The 22,471-nt window shown below is 33.1% G+C and overlaps 2 protein-coding genes across 2 annotated transcripts; both read right to left on the bottom strand.

Annotated features, from left to right (window-relative positions):
• Nucleotides 1-11,374: 11,374 nt before the first annotated feature.
• On the bottom strand, nt 11,375-12,944 carry LOC112008593 (protein JINGUBANG). Its single transcript, XM_024040931.2, has one exon. The coding sequence runs from the start codon at nt 12,835-12,837 to the stop codon at nt 11,539-11,541; it is 1,299 nt and encodes a 432-aa protein (XP_023896699.1). The 5' UTR covers nt 12,838-12,944; the 3' UTR covers nt 11,375-11,538.
• Nucleotides 12,945-20,921: 7,977 nt separating this feature from the next.
• Nucleotides 20,922-22,051, bottom strand: LOC112008590 (metalloendoproteinase 2-MMP). Its single transcript, XM_024040924.2, has one exon. The coding sequence runs from the start codon at nt 22,036-22,038 to the stop codon at nt 20,935-20,937; it is 1,104 nt and encodes a 367-aa protein (XP_023896692.2). The 5' UTR covers nt 22,039-22,051; the 3' UTR covers nt 20,922-20,934.
• Between the last annotated feature and the right edge of the window lie 420 nt (nt 22,052-22,471).

The raw sequence follows: 22,471 nt of genomic DNA, 5'->3' as shown, positions 1-22,471 counted from the left end.
TCTTCTGTCACATGAGATAATTATCATGAAGCTACCAATACCATGATACTGTCTTTTTCTCTCTCCTAACCCCTAAGCACTACTTCTACTACACATGAAATCCTGTGTTTGACTGTTGAGAGAGAGAGAGAGAGAGAGAGAGAGAGAGAGAGGTGGGGGGGGGGGGGGTTGATGGAGATTTTCTGTGATTAACCTTTTCTCCAACATGAGTGAAATTGACATTACAGTCTATGCACTTGTCAAAGGAGGAGATAAAAACTAGACACTGTATCTTTTTTTCTTGGAAGACTTTAGTAGAGACTCTGTATCTGGGGGTCATGGTTGGTGTAACTGGCTACGGAATGAATGCCATAAAATCTTCATCTTTCTATTAATTAATAAAATACTGTTACTTATTTCTTTGTGGAACTTTCTATATGTATGATTAAATTATATCATTCACCATATATATATATATATATTTTTTTTTCTTTAATTTTGAAACTAAGTTGTGATTGCATTGATAGCTAATGAGGTTGGAGCCCCTTGATAGCAGGTAATTATTGAGTACTCCTGGAATACCATAAATGTATACTTTCTTTTTCACATAACTGTGAATTCCACTAATTAAATTTATAGTAGGACCTACAATTCATGTGAGATGAGAGATTATGCATTTATGATACTCTCGGAGTATTCAATAATTTTCGCTTGATGGCCTGATAACTACATATCATTCTAAATTTATGTCCTTTATTGACTATTATCTATACTTTTATTTTTTAGAGAGTTTAAACCTATGACTCTTATCTATACTGATTTAAAGAGAGGGCTTAATTCTCATGCCACTTTTATTTTCAATATTAACCCTCCTATACAAAATTTTTAATATTTCATTTATTTTATTTTTTGGCTTAAATTAATCCATGGAGCATGATTTATTCTCAGCATAAAGAAACTCACCTAGTGGGGAAAATATCTCATGCATTGGATATTTGCATTCTAGACTCGATACAAATAATAATTATTGCGATTGGAAAGCATCCTTTTCCCTATAGGATGTGTAGTAAATGTAAAACATAGTGTAATTTACTTTGTTATACAATGTTACAGTAGTCATTAATTTCATCAATTGTAAACAAGCTGGCATCCATATATAATAATTATAAAATCATGTCCTTTATTGACTCTTATACCTATATTAGTTATTCAAATAGGATCGAGACTTAGTCTCAGGATAGTTACCAAGAGTCTTGTAACTCAATTAGTATCCCATAATGTTTCTAACAAGAACGTTTAAGATTCAAATCCTCTATTCCTATTGTAGCTATTGAATTTAAAAAAAAAAAAAAAAAAATCTTATGACATTTCCATTTTCAATGTCAATCCTCCAATAAGAAGTAGAAGGTGAAAATATTTTGTTAACTTATTTTATATTTAGCTTCTACTTCATAACCATTGTTTTTGTTATTGTAATATAATGAATTTAGTTACAAGTAATTTTTTCTTTGTTATTGTAATATATATAATGAGTTTAGTTAACAAGTACAATTTCAAATAAATTATATGAAAATTGAGTTCTTATAAAATATATCAATAGTTTTTTAGAACATGATAATTTTTTTTTTTAAAGTTTATACTTGAATTAATAATCTTTTTTTGTAAATTATTATTATTATTATTATTATTATTTGGCTAAGCTAACTAGTAGAAGCTAGTAGACAATAAAAATTGAATTAGTTTCAAATAGGTTGAAATTAGTTTCAAATAGTTTGGAAGTATTTTTAAATGAGCTTGAAGTTGTTTTAAATTAGAGAGACACTTCACACGAGGCACAAAATTAATAGAGAATGTAAAATCTAATTAGAATGGTACATGATAGATGATAGTTGATACAAAATTAGAATGCAATTACAATTTAATTTAAATATGTTATTGATGAGTAGTCTCCACTCTCCACTCTCCACTTTAAATATATAAATATTTTTATATAGACTGCACAACAATATACAAGCTTACAATTAACGGCAAAATGTGTCATATTCATTTTGGCCCTCATCAATATAGATGTCAATGATGGTGGCGTTACATATGATGATGAGTGATGACAATGTAGATGAAGATAAGTAGATGATAAAATTAATGATTAGTTAAATGATGCAATATTGACAATGATGATTGTGGTGATGAAACTTCATTACTTTTTGGTTTCTGCCAATTTTTTCAGTGGGAAAATGGTTAGCTACCTGAAATTCGCATACACACCCTTTTGACTTATATATACTTAGTTCATAGCTGTCAACTAGCTTGTTATATACCCATGCCTTGTTGGTAAGTGATAAACCTTTTGCTTCATGTAAACTAAAGCAACACATATGCACAATAAACAAAAGGATAAAGCAATAAATCAAAACACAATTATATATAATTCACTCAAATAGGGAGTTTTATGGTCAATGGAATCACCACCACAAATGTATAATAGCAGAGCTCCTGGCCCCATCGTGATGGCCTCTATAATCTATATGACTACTAAAGTTGAGAGTTAGAAACTTGCATGATGAAATAAAAGGCAAGGAGATTGTAAATCTTATTAGAAATCAGCATATATAAGGCTAATAAATCCATACATTCACTTGTTGATGAATGCAGATACCATATTAACAATCTTTCAGCAGAGTTTTGTTGAACACATGCAGTTACAAGGAGACTAATAAATGAACATATGTTGCTCTTTGGTTATCATTAGATGCCTCGACTATGTATCATTACCACAGTTTTCTTGAATGAAAGCCTCTTTCAACTAAAAAATAATGCCACATAAGTTATACTTTTCAAGCTACCGTATGACTGGTTAGTTTCTTGCTGTGATGTGATAACCTGCTCTCTGTCATTGGCATCATAGCAGAAATTTATTTGTCAAATCTGCTGGATAAGTCTTTTGTGTCAACTTGATTTTATGGACCACAGAGCAGATATGCATGTGTTTGCATAATTGCATATGGTTCGGACTCCACCAGGCCTCTCCTCTCACCAATTATTTTGCATAACCTTACTTCACATCCCCAGAGTCCAGACATGTGATTTTCAGGCTTTGTGATCTGCCCTGAAGTTAGATATTTAAGCTTATAAAGTTTTAATACGAGGGAATCTTTATATTGGATTTACTTTTAGGCTTACATCGCAGCCTCAATCTCACTTTTGCTGAAAGTGGGGGTTTGGGAACTCTGGGGAAGATTTAACGTGTGCAACTTTTTTGTATTGGTTTTAGATTTGTGGAATTTGATGCATCTTAAACTTAAATTACAGTTGTGTACATGTTCTTACAGCAGATCCAGCCATCTTAAGCAATTTGGCTTTGCAAAGAAATAAAGTAATGTTAGGGACGCTATATATTTTTCATAATTGCTAATATAACTTGTTGCGATTAGAGTAACACTATTCTTATATGAATCCATTATTGACACTATTTTTATTATGAATTAGTCATAACAAGCTATACCATTAGTGATGAAAAATATTATGGTCCTAGAGTCATGGATCTAATTTACATAACAAGAGAGTCAATGGAAGAAAGGGAAATGGAGAATCTGTTGTTAATATGTAAACAACATTATTTTCCTTTACAGGTCTATATTGGAAATGTCCAACTAAGCTAGCATCACTTGTTAGCTCATCAATAATTGCCACTAGCTTTAAGGTCTTAGCTTCCTCTCTTCTTTTCTTCTTTTTAATTATTTTTTTGAAGCAAAAAAAAAAAAAAATGATGCAACACTAGAACTTTCTAGAAGGTCACACATCTTAATACAACTATCAATCAAACATACTTAATTGTGGAGTTATAGAGATCCAGGGCATGTTTGGTATGCAATCTCAAACAACAGTTTTTAGTGTTTAAACACTAAAAACTATGGGCCTCAAAAGAAAACTGTGTTTAGTATGAGTTATTTTATCAAAAGTGTTTGAGTTACAGTTCTCAATTTAGGATGTTTAAAACATGTATTTTAAAAACTCTCTATACTAATTTTTAGTTTTCAAGCAAGTTGCTAAGTGGTATTTTTGTAAATAAATTGGAACTAATTTCAATGCCTTAGTTTACAAAAGAAGAAGACCTGCCAAATCGCAACTACTTCAACATGACTACGATTTAATCATTCAACAAACCAATCTTTTAATAATATTTGCTAGATTTCTTACTATTAGTTGACATGAAATTGATATTTCTATTCGCATGACATACTCTGACATTTGATTTAAAACCTACCTCAAAAAATGTCTATAACTAATAGCCTAAATGCCTAATTAGTAGGAAATTTGCAGCAATCTTTGTGTTAGGTATAATGTACATTTCTCGTTAATTCCTATGGTGCACTTGGAATATTGAAATTGGTTCCCCCGTGTGAAAATGTTATCAATTTTTTGTCACATTAGCGTAAAGATTTATAATAAAGTTTAGGTCCAGTGCATCAGATAATATTGTTATAGTTCTTTTGATTTATGTGATAATATATATTATAATCAAAGCTATAAGAGAGACTACTAGAGCTTTTCCTTTTAACAAAGTGGCAGTTTGGATAGCTCGGTTAGTCACGGCACGTTTTCACTTCTGCGTTTTCTCCTNTCAAAACACAATTATATATAATTCACTCACAATAAAGCCTATAGCTCAAAACCCCACTCTCCCATCTTATGAATACCAATACCAATACTAAGCTTCACCTTTTAGACATCAAAAAAGTATGTTATTATTTTAGTTTCTCAAATTACAATAGATGATGTCGATAAGATTGTGATTTTTAGTAGTAAGGTCGGATTCTCTCTTTTTATTATTTTTTATTTTTTATTATATATATAAAAAAACATGGGAGAATACCCCATTTATTGCAAAACTAGCTATAGTCACAAGTATTTGCCAGGTTAGTTTATTATACCTATCACCATAGTTATATCGCTTTGCCTCTTATTCAAAATTTCATGAGGAGTTATCATAATGTTTGGCATTGGATTCTAGCACATGGCCGGTCAGGCCACTGAAGTTGGCCCCCCCAAATGCTTAATTAAGAAATATTTGTTCAAAAGAACTTTTATAAGGAGATCGAGTTCAGTTTTTAAAATCGACATGCACCTTTAACAAACCATATTAGAAACTTTTTAGCAAAGTCCCACCCAAACCCCTCTTTTTATTCTGAAACGTACGCATAATAAGTAACAAAATGCCAATTGATCAATGCCCAAATGTGAACTTTTGTAAACTCCAATACATATCTTGCCCAACTGTTTTTGGAGCAAAATGTGTTTGGTTCTTTTACTTGGCAGCTTCTTCCACCAAGATATTTTTAGTTGGTGCTCTCTAGGTGCCTAACTAACAGACCCACCTACACTTCCCTTGGCCAATACTCTTCACATTTGTGACTTGGGGAAATTTGGGTAGCACAGAATAACCTCATCTTCAAGCAGATCATTACATAGTTACATTACCAAATCATATCATATTAAGAGTTACTAACATGGACTGAAATACTATCACGACTTATATGCAATCGCAAGAACCACAACATGCCACTCTAGTTGTCTTTACTTGGCAAGGTCCGACATATATGAAAAAGTTACAACTTGGCTCTAATGTACTGACCCAAGCTTTGTTTGAAATGTAAAACTAAACACTTATGACAATATTGCCTAAGGTAACGCTGACCCGGTAGGAGATGGAGACCTAATCCATGACCATTTAGGGAATTGGTTGAGAGGTTTCTCTCTTAATATAGGCCTTATAACAAACATTGAAACAAGAGTACGTAGGATTGGCTTTTAAATGGGATAAGGGTTTTAGAGACATTATTCTCGAGGTGGATTCCCTTTTCAGTATTTACATGATGGGCTAAGGACTCCACCATGTGCATCTATATGCTTATCTTTCATTGTAGAAACCTGCTCACTAGAGAATGGCAAGGAGAGTTCAGGGCCTCAGTCACGTCTACCAAGAAGCTAACTTTTGTGCAGACTAACTAGCATTGAAGGGAGGCGGACAACAAGTATGGTATTAGGAACATGTTGAGCCTCCAACTTTAATTATACCTTATCTTTTGTGAGATGTCATGCACAAAAAATCCCTAAGACATACTTAAATAGTATTGTGATGTGAATAATACTAACTTCCTATAAAAAATATATTGTAGGAGATTGACGAGAAGCCTTTTCAATGCCACATATAATCATATATACTGTACACTGTTCATGTTAATAATAATATTAATGATTTCTACCGTTCTACACTTTTTCTCACAAAAAGGCGAAGGAAAAAGAAGAATCCCGTTTATCCTGTCTCTCTAACTTTATTTTTTCCTTTTTTATGGCTAAATTTTCTACTTTTATGTTTGACCCTAAGTAATAAAGTTAGTACTTTCATTGGACTTGCCCAATTTTTACAGGTTCCACCTCTCGTCTATGTTAAAAAGCCTATCAGGATTAGTCTTGTGGCCAATTACAAGGCACATAATTCCACCACTAAAGAGTGCTTCTGTCATTTCATCGATAAACATTAAAGCGACCCCAAAAGAACATAAAAGAGCTGCAGCCTTCTTTACAGCTGAGTGGAGGCATGCATTGCCCCTAGGAGATTTGGTTCCATGTTTTAATGGGAAACCCAAGTAATGGACGCTAGTCAGGCTGTGTGTATCCCAGTTTGTTTTAGACAGTAGGGGAGGGTAATGTGAGATTTCATCCACAGGCATCACACACAATAAATATTATGTCATTATTATTGGACTTTACTTGAATCTATATGTGTTCTAATTATAATTCTTTTTTTTTTTCCTCTTTTGACAATTTTGTTCCAATTATAATTTAATTGATAAAGTTTTTAATCATCGAATAATATACTAGAATTCTAATCCCATTAATACAAAAATTAGTTAGTGCCTTAGTCTTATGGTAAAGATCAATTAATTATATGACTTCTTATCTTTTTTAGAGAAACTAGTTATAAATTTAAATAGAAATATGCATCACCCACTTAAACAATAAAAAATCAAAGAGTATGTCTTCCAAACAAACATTAACATTTTAACAAGACCATGGACCATCAATCTAGCCACTATTTTTTTTTTCTTTTTCTTTTTTGGCACAAAAGCAACTCTAGAAACGACAATCTGTCAAAAACAACTTAGTCTTTTCAATCAATGACCATATAGAACCCTTTCTAAAAAAAAAAAAATAAAAGACCATCTATAACCATGGGCAATGACCGTATTACAGGTGAGTTTGATATTAGCTTTAAGTTTTAATTTTTAACTTTTATGTATAATTTTTTAAAACTCCATTTTTTTTAATTTTTTCTTATTTTTTCAAGGTATAAGTATACTTTAGCATACTTTCATCAAAAAGTTTTCAGCAAAAAGCTAGATAAATTGTTTCCAAATGAACACGTAGCTTTCTCATTTTAATTGAATATTCTCAATATCTTTAATTATTTTTTTGGTAAATAAATGACTTTCATTAAAAACTAAGCAGCAGACAATTAGGAGTTTGAGTTTGAATATTCTCAAGGATTTTAATTATTTCTTTAATTAGAAACTATGGATTTTGAGTTTGGTTCGCCAGTGAAGAAAACTGTTTAGGAAATCTTGAACATAAAAATTGGTCCTCTTGAGCCACCAATATTGTAATTTAGTGACATTATATGGTCTCATTTATAAAGAGAAGCAAAATTTGAATCCCTTTTTACTTATTACTTATTGTAACAATTGAATTATAAAAAGAAAAATTTGATGACATACGGAATTGATGACATACTCGTGAAAACATAAAGACAAAGACTGAAGTTTCATATTCAAAGTGAAGAAATTGTGCACGCTATATGTCCTTCAACTTTGAAATAATACTAAAAACCTGCACCATAATCTGCAGGTAGCTTGGTACCATTGACATTTACTACCAAAGACGCTGTACGATGCTACAAAGGTCTGAAAACGTGTGAATACCACAAGAAAAATCACTTTTAAGTAGATATTTTTCTGCCCAAGATCAAATGATCAATGCTCCATTATGCATGTAAAGCACCATGCATGAATCCACTGGAACTTTTATAGGGCATCAAAGAAACCCTTACAGAAGACCATAAAGGAATACTTTAATATGTTAGATACAACAAGCTCTCTCTCTTGCCTGATAAAGCTCTCTTCATCCTTAATGTGTGTTTATAATTTTAGTTTTGCACATTTGATTTTTTTTTTTTTTTTTTTTTGGGCCGCACTTGTTGACTTTGGGGGCAAAAATTTACTGTGCGTGCACTGTGTGTGCACTGTTCATGTACTGTTTATGCACTGTTCACGCACTAATTAATATTAAAAGTGGGTCCCACAATACTATTCACACATTTAAAAATTATTTTGCTACAGTGTTTTCAGCAACAATCAGTTTTTATCAACTTTCAGTAACAATAAGTGCTATCCAAACCTGAACAGAAACGAAACTTGGAGAAGCTAGGTTTAATTCTCTCTAGAACGAGAAACAGGTGAGAATGTTTATTATCTTTTATAATCACATTAAACTGGACTACCAAATATTATTTTGTCCCCTGTCTCCTAAAGTCCCATCTCCATTATCTTTGCCTATTTTTAATTGGGTGATCAAATTTGAGGATTGAGTATTAGTGGCTTTTAACCTAACTCTCATGCCACTTGTAATTAATTAAGAGATAAAATCTTTGACCCTCTTATTGAAATATTAGTTTAATTATATTAAAAATAAAGTTTAGGATTTTGTATGCCAGGTTGCCACACTGATATGAAAGATAGTACTAATGAAATCATTAGAGAGAGATTAAGAGTTATAAAACATACTTTGTTTTAGGGTAAGAAACATAGACACAGACATAGACACAAGTACATACAACACAATGATACGAGTAATTTTTGAAAAATCAAAACATAAAACGGTCGGTATAACACCTATATAATACGATACGACATGAATACAACATGAATATTGCACTCTAAATGAAGTGTCCGTGTTTCCTTTGACTTACTTTGCCAAATTTTCCCTCCTGCACTTCTAAACTCAGATGTTAAAAAAAAGTCATTTCGAAGTGTTGGCAAGTAGTCTAGAACAACTAATTCTATATTTCTATTCAATCTAAGAAGCCTCTTGTCAAGATGTACTGTAAAATCAGAGAAGGTTGTAAATAAAATGAGTTTCACCAAACATTATGCAACTTTATTAAGTTGACAGAAGACGTCAAAATTCAGTAACACATTTTAATTTCGATTATAGGCCTTTTTCACTGCTATTGCAGATTGGAGGAAAACTCACCATCTAGTAATGTTATACTATGCCACGATTGATAATGAAATGATCAACAGAGTCATTTTATGAGCTGATCAATAAGTGTCAATCAAATTCAATGGACTTCATAAGCTTTCAGCTCAGATAGCAACTTGTTGTGCAACGACGGAATATTCTCTAATATCAATTTTTGTGATTTGGGGTTAAGGAAACTCAAACCAAAACTGAATAGGAATTTGAGGCAATATTCAACACAACTCGATTGAACCATGTTTATCAATCTTAATTGGATTTCTTTTGAAGTCCCATGGCGCTTTTAGGCTTTGCACAATAGTGTTTTTTTGTGTGTGTGTGTGTGTGTTTTTTTTATTAAAAAAAAAAAAAAAAAACCATCTTGAGTGTTATTGAATTGCATAATGCAACCATTTAAAACAGCCTAATTGCCTTTTGGTCACACCATATGAGGTTGGTGAGATGAGGCTGCTGGCTGCCCCAACCTGTCAGCATATAGGCATGTCGAGAATCAAGACTGTATGGTACATGACACCAATAAACGCATTATCATAAAATAAAATAAAAAGAAATTTACAAAATTATCTTGAAGCCTTAGTGATTACCTGCTTATTAAACAAACAAATAAAAACATCATTTGGAAATGGAGAAGACATAAACGTGTGTTTGGATAAGTTTCCTTAGCTTACTAGTTTATTACTTTATTTATTTACATGCATTTTTTTTTTAATTATAGATATATTATAGTTCAAGTGACCCAAACCATCGTTGGCCGATGTATTTGTAGAACAAGTATGTTAATCTTAAGTTAGTCTATGGTTAGCCTAGTGTTAGTTAACTACTCTCTAGTATATAAACTTTATATTGTGTTCATTGTAACATTGTAACACAAGTGCATAATATAATATGTAGTCGTCGATGATTTTCTTACTGTTGATGTAGACCGTTAAGTTGAATCACGTGCGTAAACCTTCGTGCGTGTTCTCTCTTTCATGCTTTTGCTTATCATTCAATCGTTATACACAATCACATGACAACTTTTATATTTTTAAAGCCTGATTTTTATTTTTAAGTGACAATTGTACTTCTGTCAATTTATAATAAATAAGCAAATAATAACAAAAAGTTAATCCGACCTCACACTCTGCACACATAACCTATAGAAATGGACCATTTCAAATGGTAAATATTAAAACAACATTCAGCCCCTTTAAGCTGCTAATTTTCTTGGCATCTCTTGCAGGCAATAATTGAGCATTGAACAAGAGGAGGGTGGAAGTTAAATCATAAATGCGTGAACGCAAAAGAACAAGACAGGGAAAATTAGCTTTTTTCCCTAACCTCCAAGCCCAGCAATGGTCCTTGTCGAATGAAAATAGCTCTTAATGGTGTTAGGTCTCCTGTCATTTTAAGGCACAACAAGAAAAAACACTGGAGCAATAATTTCAAAACCGTGAGGCCATCAAAGCTATTTTGATCACTTTTCTTATCTCAATTTTTAGCCATAGTTCAGTACTAATCAAAGCTGAGAAATTTAAGGCAACCTTAGTCTTTAAGCTTCTAGATCATGGTCCCCTATGTCTTTGTACACAAAGTTTCATACAGAAAAAATTGACACAACCTTTCCTCCAAAATTGAAGTCATCCCCATAAAGCACTATCTGGATGTTTCAGTCAAAAGACTCAAAACACGTTTTCCTCTGGATTAATTTTTTATGAAATTTTTTATTTTCTTATTTGTTGAAAATTGACAAAAGGACAGTTTCACCCAAAAATAAATAAAAAAATAATTGTGATATTAAAAAGATGTTCATAAACAAACATAATTACCAAGTTTTATTTCCAAAATTTTAGAGTTGGTAATGAATCATACACAAATTTATGTTAACCAAATTTATTATTTTTTATCATTTTATTTTATTTAAAATCATAATTTTTATTATTTTCTTAATTAACATGCCCAAAAAAAAAAGTTAAAAAAAAAAAAATGAGTTAAAAAGTCCAAAAAAAAAACAAACAAACTCACATTTTTTATTATTTTCTTAATTAACATGCCCAAAAAAAAAAGTAAAAAAAAAAAAATGAGTTAAAAAGTCCAAAAAAAAAACAAACAAACTCACATTACAATTCTCAATCTCTTATACAAAATGCAAAAGTAAAGCAAAAACCTTCTCACCCTTGTGGCCTTATGTACAAAACTGTAAAAAAAATAATAATAATTTTACTTTTATAAAAAATAAAAAATAAAAAATAAAAAAATTATGGGTCAAAGAGAGGGAACCCATATTTGCCAGACTTTAATATCACAATCCAAACTACCACTGTAGACCAGATAGGAAGTACCAGAATCACAAGAACCACTTTTACCACCATTATTATTACCATCAAGAGCCACTGCCAAGGACTTAACTGGGCGTCTATGTCCTTCCAACACACCCAAACAAGAATAGCTCTTCTCAATTCCTCTCCTCCAGATCCTAACAGTGTTATCAGCTGAGCCACTGCACACCAAATCCGACACCACAGCCAAGCACAATATAGCTTTGGTGTGACCTCTAAGAGCACCCACTAACACCATTTGACCAAAATTACAATCTATAGCTTCACTATCTTTCTCCCACACAAGAATTGATCGATCACAAGCTCCTGAATATAGCACAGACCCATCACTGCTTAGAGCCAATGCATTCACAGCTGACTTGTGCTTCTCTAATGTAGCCACTAGTGAATGTGAATGCTCTTTGTAATTGTCCCCAGCTTGCTTTCTCTTCCACACCTTGATTTTCTTATCAGCTGAACCCGTGTAAACAAATCCATCTTTGGACAATACTAAAGCATTGATTGCATCATCGTGTGCATTCCCAATAGACTCTAAGCACTTAAAATCATTAGTTCGCCAAATCTTGAACGACCTATCCCACGAAGCCGAGTATAAAAAAGACCCGTCTTTGGATATAGCAAGTGCAGAAATAGAATCAACATGATGTACCCACGTACACTTTTTGTGTCTACGTACTTTTACGTAGTTCTTGGCCGAGAAAAACCTTGAAAACCGATCATTCAACGTTGGAAGAGTGGCTATGCACTTGTACTTTTGGTTTGGGGTATTGTAATCATTGTTGTTGTTATTGATCTTCCACACACGGATTTTGTTGTCTTGATGAGCACTGAATAGCTTATCTTGTTCCAAATCTACTACAAGGGACTTAACCGCACCGTCGCTTAGAGCAACCACGTTGTCCACTGAATTATTGCTTTCGAGGCCAAAAGGGTCTCGGCAAAATTGGCTTATTTCGCTGTTGGAAGAGCCACTGTAGAGGAATTTGCCAGCGAGAGTTAGAGAGGACACGTAGGAGGAGTGGCCTTCGATAGTGGCTATGCAGAGGTGTTGGGCTGTGTTTGGATTAGGTAATGATTGGTCATGTTGTTGGTGAGATGGTGAGGTGAGAGAAGGAACAGAGGGAAGACTTGGTTGGGAAGAAAGTGTCGAAGGGCTTAATGAATCTGATGGAGATTGTAACTCTGAGTCTGTGTGGCAAGGTAATGGACATGGAAGAAGCCCCATGTTTTTTTGTGTGTGTGTGCTCTTTTATCACAACACCTAGAGGAAGAGAAAGAGAAATAGTTGAAGAGACAAAGGGTTGGTTGGCTTTTATAGAATAGATCTGCCTACGAGTAAAGAAAGCATCAAGTTGAGGGGAGGTGGATAATACTATTTTTGTAGGAGCCAGTTTTAGCTATTATGGGGGATACTTTTTTCTGTTTTTTTGGAGGCGATAATAGCATAGGTGAGGTGTTACTTGATAGAAAAAAAAAGGTGACCTTTTTGTCTGGAAAATATTAGCTAATAGTAGATATTTTTAGAACATTTTATTTGTAAGGTTAATTGTAAAATTAAAGTTAATGCTAATATTCAGAATTTTGTAAATAACACTATCCTTTTTTATGTACATGAAAATCTTGTACACATGATTTATCATTAGCTTAGTAACTTTATAACTACATTATAGCTATCACATTTGTCAAATAAAAAAAGATTATTTATTTGTGAGTGTGATAGAATACAATAATTATCTCATATCTCATGCATCCGATATATGTATATTCTCTCCCATAAACATGTGAGAGCACATACCTTTTTCTTAGAATGAGGAAAGCCAAATATAGAATTTTTTTTTTCATGAAATTCACATGTCTGTAAAAGAGATGAGAGATATATTCGACAAATAAAATACCTTATTGGTGGCATGTCTAGCATATAGAACCTCTTTTTTTTTTTATTATTATTTTCTTTTGTTCATGTTTATTTATGGGCTTTACAAAGTGAGACATTTTTCCCCTCTTATATGCTATCCAATTTCTTATGAAGATTGAAGTATCTCCAAACCATATTGTACTTTTTATACATAAAGAAGATTATTATTTAATTGTGAGGGTATCATAATGAAAAAAAAAAAAAAAAAAACCAAGGTAGCTTTTTTCTAATTCTTGATTAGAAATTCTCTGTCTCTCTCAAGTCTCATTTAGAATTGGAGTAATATGTCTCCCTCAAGTCTAGTTAATACTTCTTAATTAAAAAAAAAAAAAAAAAAGTCTCGGCTAATATTATCTTTGCATTTCTTATGGAGGTTGAACTTCATTATATATATATATATATATGAACTTCATTATTGATTCTACTTAGAATGAGAAAAGCAATTAAAAAAAATATTGAAAAAGGAAGGAAAAGAAAAGGAAAACAGGATGGCGGTGCTAAAGCGGGCTTGCAAGTTGCAGTTGCAAATAGCAACAATTCAGAAAAAAAATAAAAATAAAAGTTGCAAATTGCAACCCCTCACGCCGTCAAACTTGAACCGCTCACTATACAACTTGGGGCTTTTATGCTTTTCACTTTTCAGCACAACTGATGGGAAATGTCGACTCGTTTTGTGGGTTCAGACTTCAAACCTCTTGTCCAAACTTGAGATAAAACCAGCACAAAATGTGCTGTACTCAACCATGGAATTTCTTGACATATGTACTCTTGGTTTGCTTTTTGTTTGTAAGTTGTAACAACTTTTTTTTTCTTTAAAAAAAAAAAAAAAAAAAAAAAAACTAAACTAGTCGAACTCGCACTAAGTGATGGCAATGAGTAATACCACGTATACCATTGGGGCCTTGATAGGACTATCATCGTAAGCATAGCACATTTCTTTGAAACGTTACTGCTCAAATGCTTAATTCCTGCCAAACATAATGTAAATTGATACAAGAATATCAGTACCATTAAACCACATCTGATCATGTCTAGCAACAGCTTTTGGATGAGATGGGAAATTGGCTGGTTATTGGTAAGAGCATTTCACATCAAATGAGTCTAAACTTTGGGTGAATAATTAGTAGAATTACCTGTAGTGCAATTTCTGCTGCAGTTTACCAACAAAACCAGCAATGGTTTTAGTTTTACTGCATACTATTGATTTTTGTCTGGTAACAGCTTTTGAGTGAGGGGAAATTGGCTGGCTATTGGTAAGAGCATTTCACATCAAATGGGTGGGTGAATTAGTAGAATTACCTTTAGTGTAATTTCTTCTGCAATTCACCAATAAAACCAGCTTACTATTGCTCCCACTGTCCCACATACATGCTGGTTTGGAGGGACTGCCCAGCAATGGGTTCCACCACAGGAGAATTTGCAATGGTGAATGGTTGAATATAATTAGTCCATGTTTTATGTATGCTAAACAGCCTATATTGCTGACCACCACCCTTAAATGGATGCATTGTTTTCTTTTTTGATGGTTTTGAGAATGATTGATAGAACCGGATGAGTTTTAACACTACAATTATTTTATTGACTTATTAAAGGTTGGATGATATGGTCCAGATGAGTCCCATCCAATATTGAAGGTTTTCTCCTGTTAGGGTCATGTAATTCTGTGTCAAAAATCAAAATGTTGTCAATTGTAATTGTTTTCATGACTCTATGTTATAAGTCTTGTGTGTCTTAGACTCTTAGTGATGCATGTGAAAATCAAGATTCAAGACAAAGAATCAAGAAACTGCTCAAGGTAACTGTTGCTACTGTTAGCCCGACTGCAATTAAGCTTGACACCACTTAACTAATCAAGTCGCTGGATTACTGAAATCTTAATTCAGGTTCATGATCGACAAGTAAATCTCTCTCTCTCTCTCACCAACTAAATAACTAAAGATGTGAAGATTGGTGATCAGTTGAAAGTGCTGCAACAATCTACAGACATGTTGTTGCTACTATGAGAACTTCACGTTTAAAATTGAAGTCACGAATTAGGGTGTTCTATTGAAGAGAACCACTGTCGAAGAGTTCAACTGGGTTGAAGTTTCGTGGGGTCACAAAAATAAGTTCTACTGGAGATAAAAAGTTAGAATTAGGGTTAATTCTATTAAAATTTGATTCTATTAGTAGATTCTTCCATTAATGGTAAGTGTTAAACCCTGAAATGATTATTTCCTTCATAACTATATTGTTGACTCAATTATTTTTTTGCACTTTGTTACTGAAAATTGGTTATGTGACATGTTTAAATGAATTTGAATCCAAGACTATAATTGACTAATAATTTAAATTGACTTACATTTGGTTAAAATCGATCAATCAGGGTCTAGACAATCTAAAAGTAAGCTTTCAAACTTGTGAATGTATGTATATATATATATATATATTCTAAACAAAATGCAACCTTAGAATTGTATATTCAAATTTTAAAACTTTAAGAGATAAAATCAAAATAATAACAAACTTTAAAGGTATGACTGCAATGTTGAAAATTTTAAAACATTAACCCAATAAAAAATTTCAAATAATTTAATGATAACAAAGAGTTATATCAAATGTTCCTTATAAATGTTTGTGAATATATACCGTCTTCTCCACACACAAAAGAAAGAAAAAAGAAAAAGTGTATATATATTGCCTTACCTTTTTTTTTTGGGGGGGAGAAAGTATATATTGTCTTACTTGAGAGAGTCCTGTAGACTTATTTGGAGCTGCCCTGGACCAGTAGTAAAGCAAGTAAAACCCAATATCTTCTTTACTTTAGAGAAACCCAACTCTTTAATTTAGAGAAGCCCAACTCTTTTAATGTTTAATGTGAAATAACATAAAAAAATAAAAGGTATGTGAGAGAAAACAGTATATGGTATACCACAGCCCGAATATAACTTGAAGTTAGCTTACAACAAAAGATAGGTGGTGACACTGGTGAGTGAAATAGCACAGAAGAAAAGATTAGTTTAGATGGAATCCTTAGCTAGTAGATCATTGCAATGGCTGCCTTAGGTTTTGCCACAAGCAGGAAGAGTATTCAATCAACATACCCATTTGGAATTGCAATGACTGCTGTAGGATTTAACACTAGGAAGATTATCCAATCAGCAAAGCTGGCTTGGGTCTAGTTTTAAGATACAATGCTCAACGGTATGCCAAGGCAGTATATAAAGCTCCCCCTGCTCATGGGGGTTGTTGACCATTCATTGACCAAGTGCTCACGGAGGTATGGATTTAAAGATTTTTATTTTTTTAAAACAGGATTGAAAGATTTTTTTTTTTTTTTTAATACATCGATAATTGGGGATAGGAAAATTTAAATCATAAATTTTTCCGTTGGATATCCATTAGTAATAAGAAAATTGAAAGATTTTTAAGGGTCTTAAAATATGATATTCTCCTTACAAATAGACATGTCTAGAGATATTAAATTGAGCTTTCCATTATCCATTTGGTCTCCCATTAGGCCATAATTGGAGCACAGTTAGATTTTCCCAATTTCTTTGCAAATTTAAGGGCCATGAGTAAATGAGCGTAATGGCTATATCCTATCCAATTAATTATCCAATAGCGAATATACTCTCACTCTCCCCTTGTTAGCAATCTAGCCCAAATATGCGGCCTTTCACGCGTAGGCTCCAAGCCTTGCCCAAGGCCTTCTTCACTAATTACCCCTGTCCTTTCCTATTTTTACTTCTTTTTTTGCTCCCCATCAGCAGTTTTCACTTTTCACTCCCAAAAAAACGCACCCTATATTTAATGTTCACTGTAAAATGAAATGATTTCAATTGATAAATATAAGGGGTTAAAGATATAACACATCACTGATAACATCTTTAATAGTTATCCAAATATATAGTTCCAACCCCGCATTCCACTTGTTTCATTATCTATCTATCAAATATATATATATATATATATGATAAATATAAATATTAAATACAATACAATACCTAAGTTCTTACCTTTTGCTTTTAAAAAAAAAGTTTTATCCTTTTACTAAAACTCGGGTATAAAATTTTAAAGCAAGCAATCACTCTAACAATAAAAATACTTACATTATATATATATATATATTCTAAACAAAATGCAACCTTAGAATTGTATATTCAAATTTTAAAACTTTAAGAGATAAAATCAAAATAATAACAAACTTTAAAGGTATGACTGCAATGTTGAAAATTTTAAAACATTAACCCAATAAAAAATTTCAAATAATTTAATGATAACAAAGAGTTATATCAAATGTTCCTTATAAATGTTTGTGAATATATACCGTCTTCTCCACACACAAAAGAAAGAAAAAAGAAAAAGTGTATATATATTGCCTTACCTTTTTTTTTTGGGGGGGAGAAAGTATATATTGTCTTACTTGAGAGAGTCCTGTAGACTTATTTGGAGCTGCCCTGGACCAGTAGTAAAGCAAGTAAAACCCAATATCTTCTTTACTTTAGAGAAACCCAACTCTTTAATTTAGAGAAGCCCAACTCTTTTAATGTTTAATGTGAAATAACATAAAAAAATAAAAGGTATGTGAGAGAAAACAGTATATGGTATACCACAGCCCGAATATAACTTGAAGTTAGCTTACAACAAAAGATAGGTGGTGACACTGGTGAGTGAAATAGCACAGAAGAAAAGATTAGTTTAGATGGAATCCTTAGCTAGTAGATCATTGCAATGGCTGCCTTAGGTTTTGCCACAAGCAGGAAGAGTATTCAATCAACATACCCATTTGGAATTGCAATGACTGCTGTAGGATTTAACACTAGGAAGATTATCCAATCAGCAAAGCTGGCTTGGGTCTAGTTTTAAGATACAATGCTCAACGGTATGCCAAGGCAGTATATAAAGCTCCCCCTGCTCATGGGGGTTGTTGACCATTCATTGACCAAGTGCTCACGGAGGTATGGATTTAAAGATTTTTATTTTTTTAAAACAGGATTGAAAGATTTTTTTTTTTTTTTTAATACATCGATAATTGGGGATAGGAAAATTTAAATCATAAATTTTTCCGTTGGATATCCATTAGTAATAAGAAAATTGAAAGATTTTTAAGGGTCTTAAAATATGATATTCTCCTTACAAATAGACATGTCTAGAGATATTAAATTGAGCTTTCCATTATCCATTTGGTCTCCCATTAGGCCATAATTGGAGCACAGTTAGATTTTCCCAATTTCTTTGCAAATTTAAGGGCCATGAGTAAATGAGCGTAATGGCTATATCCTATCCAATTAATTATCCAATAGCGAATATACTCTCACTCTCCCCTTGTTAGCAATCTAGCCCAAATATGCGGCCTTTCACGCGTAGGCTCCAAGCCTTGCCCAAGGCCTTCTTCACTAATTACCCCTGTCCTTTCCTATTTTTACTTCTTTTTTTGCTCCCCATCAGCAGTTTTCACTTTTCACTCCCAAAAAAACGCACCCTATATTTAATGTTCACTGTAAAATGAAATGATTTCAATTGATAAATATAAGGGGTTAAAGATATAACACATCACTGATAACATCTTTAATAGTTATCCAAATATATAGTTCCAACCCCGCATTCCACTTGTTTCATTATCTATCTATCAAATATATATATATATATATATGATAAATATAAATATTAAATACAATACAATACCTAAGTTCTTACCTTTTGCTTTTAAAAAAAAAGTTTTATCCTTTTACTAAAACTCGGGTATAAAATTTTAAAGCAAGCAATCACTCTAACAATAAAAATACTTACACAACAATTTTACTACCTTTTCATTATAACATTTGAAATAATAAATTGTAATTAGTGTAACGCTACTTTTCATATGACTATAAGTGATATCATTTTTCTTGTACACTAGTTAAAATCTTACCTGTGGAAAAAAAATTGTATATCTTTAGTGATGCTCAATAATTTAGATTGCAAAATGAGTGAGCTTGAAATCAAAGTAATCATAAGGTCATAACATGTGGAGAAAGTCTACAGCCGACCAAGAATTGAATTCATTTTTGCTGCTATCGTTTGAATGCGATGATAGAAACAAAAAGCCTTCACATCACATCTGTATATAAACCAAATACATAAATTACATCATTTTTTTTTCTTCCTTTCTGAATAATAATGTATGGTATTAAAACCGAAAAAGGATTACATGTGAATTCAAGAACAAAAGCTTCCAAAAATTGGGCTTAGGAAAGGATTCACATCCAAACCAATAAAGTAGCGTGCACCAGCCCGCTGATGCATTAGCCACCGCCGCAATAACCCAAACAAAAACACATTTGTAGAAATACGTGTGAGTAAAAGAATATGTAAAAATACAGAGAATGTTATTTAAAAATTGAAAATTGATATTTGAAAATACAAACCAAACATCCCCTAACTTTCAAGTTTCAATAAATTATTCCATGTTTATTATGTATGTATAAGTTTATACCAACATAGACAATAAAATGAAATAATAAAGAGTCAAAGTCATTATTTAATCATTTTAACAGTGCTTGATAGAAAGTAAACAACAAAAACAAGTAAGTTCTTTTAGCACTACAAATAAACTCGCAATTTTTGTGATTAATTGCTTGTCACTTTCACATAAATCTATCATTTTTTATTCACTAATCACAGTCAATCACACAAAAAATTATAGCAAAAGTTGTGTATTTTTTAATCGGCACTAGATTTTTTGAAAACAAATATTTATTATATCTTGGACAGTGCATATAATAAGGAGCACAAACATCATTAACAAAATAGAAAAGCTTTAAAATTTTCAAAATGTTGAACATGATTTAACTCAACCAAACGGAAAAGTCCAAAATAATAATAATTATTGACAGAACATCCCCATGACCAACATATTTCACATATTGACATATAACCACCCCAATTAAAAAAAAAAAGGTTTAACCTATCATAGAGTCATAGTACCTGCATGTTGTTAGAAAGAAATGTGCAAAACGTTGTGGTGTTGTCTGTTTTTGTTTTTAGGTGAATCATTGTAGTGTAGTACGTATTTACTTCAAGTACCATGCAAATCACACTTTTAGATAGCTTCAAATATTTAAACTCAAATTATGCTCCCAAATTCGACTAAAATTTAAGTTAAAAGTTGAAAAATAAACAGTGTATTATATACCAATCATATATACAAATCACTGTTCATCCATATACTCATACAAATAAAAATATTTTGGATAAATTCTATAAGCATACATTAAAATTTGGACTAATGTCAATCAGGTTCAAATTGATCAGTTTTGTAAAGCCTTGAACCTGATTATCATTAGTCCAAATCTTAAAATATGTTAGTGAAATTTACTCTTCAGAAAAAGAAAAAAAAAACTCTTCGTATTTAATTTTTTTTTTTTAAAAGTATATACCTAAATACTAAAGAAAGAGTAAAAATCCAAACCCAACGGCCAAAAAGGCTGTAATGCCCAACAGAGAGCTCGAAATCAAGGCGCCACCACCATCACTAGTTTCACGACCAGATGACGGCGGAGATGAACCATTGTTACCCGCCGGGTTCGCTCCGTACAAGTACTGAATCCCCATAATATCATCGCTATGAAGCTCGACCTTCTTAGTCCTCGACGTGATCGCAGGGTACATGATCGACTCCTCCACCGACGAATGTCCGAGCCCAAGCAGATGCCCAATCTCGTGCACAGCCACCGACTCGAGATCGATCGCCGCCAGCGACGGGGACCTGGTGACGTCGTCGTCGACGACCCACGACTCTGCGGCGTCCAAATGGAACCGCCCGCTCGGCGGCGAAAACGCGTGGGCCAGCGTTCCCAAGATCCCGTCGAACGGCTCTCCGTCGCCGTGTTCGCCGTTGAAGAACCCGATCGTAATGTCCGCCGAGAACGGCGAGGTCGACGGCTCGAACGTCAGCGGCGTCACCCCGGACCAGCGGTCGAACGCGCGTGCGAACACGCCCCTGATCTCGTCGGTGATGCCTTCTTCTGGGTTGAACGCGTAGGTCAGGTCGCGGTGGTTTTCGGGCCACCGAGGCTCGCCGGGAAAAAACGCGTAGCGAGAGACAATGCTGAGGAAGGACGAGGTGGGGTTCTGTTTTCCGGAGTTCATGGCCGTGGTACCGTTGACGATGTCGGCGACGCCGCACCTGGGTTTTATGATCTGCTGCACGGTGTTGTTGTCGAGCCTGCCGGTGACGTTGAGGTTGAAGTTTTTCTGGTACGTTTCGATGGCTGACTTGAGCGCGTCGTCGAAATCGTCGGTGAAGTTCGACGTGTTGTTGATGTAACCGAAGTAATGGAAGTACCGCTTGAGCCTGTTCAAGCCGTCGACTCTTTGGCCGAAGTGGTGATCGGAGAGGTTGTGGAACGATTCCCAGTTGCTTCTTGTTGCGTTTGGCCATGGCGGAATCGAAGTTACGTTGGTGAAGAAGTGAGCTGAATTTGGATTTGGAATGTACAAAAGCGAAAGAGAAAGAGAAAGCAGCAATGCCGAATGGATCAATCTCATGGTTATTTTATTTATAGGACAAAGAGATTGATGAGAGAAAATGAGAGTAGAATTTCGGGTTTATAAGGAGATAGAGATAGAAGTTTGTTGTTGGTGTTGCTGGGGCGTTGAAATGTTCATGCACCACGTCAGAGATAGATGATTGGTTAATGTATCTAATTTACTAGTTTCTGATTCGTGCTCTGCATGAATTTTTTTTTTTTTTTTTTTTTTTTTTTCTTTCATAAGAACGTAAATATATAAATTTTATTTTTGTGGTTATTGTTATGGACAAAAATCACATTTTTATTTTTAATGTAACTTTTTTTTTTTAGCATCAGCATATGATTGAAAAGCAAATACATGGAAAATTAAGATTATTTTTGTAGAGTTTATTAAACAAATAAATAGAGGGAAATCAAGAGAAACTAAGAAAAGCTTCTTTACGTTGCAA

This window comes from Quercus suber, unplaced genomic scaffold, assembly GCF_002906115.3.
Source record: "Quercus suber isolate HL8 unplaced genomic scaffold, Cork oak 2.0 scaffold_301, whole genome shotgun sequence".
Lineage (NCBI taxonomy): Eukaryota > Viridiplantae > Streptophyta > Magnoliopsida > Fagales > Fagaceae > Quercus > Quercus suber.
The sequence above is the reverse complement of the archived record's forward strand: the minus strand, read 5'-3'. Positions and strand labels throughout refer to the sequence as shown.

Coding starts and splice junctions, on each gene's coding strand:
- LOC112008593 (XM_024040931.2), bottom strand. CDS start 12,837: ATGGGGCTTCTTCCATGTCCATTACCTTGCCACACAGACTCAGAGTTA.
- LOC112008590 (XM_024040924.2), bottom strand. CDS start 22,038: ATGAGATTGATCCATTCGGCATTGCTGCTTTCTCTTTCTCTTTCGCTT.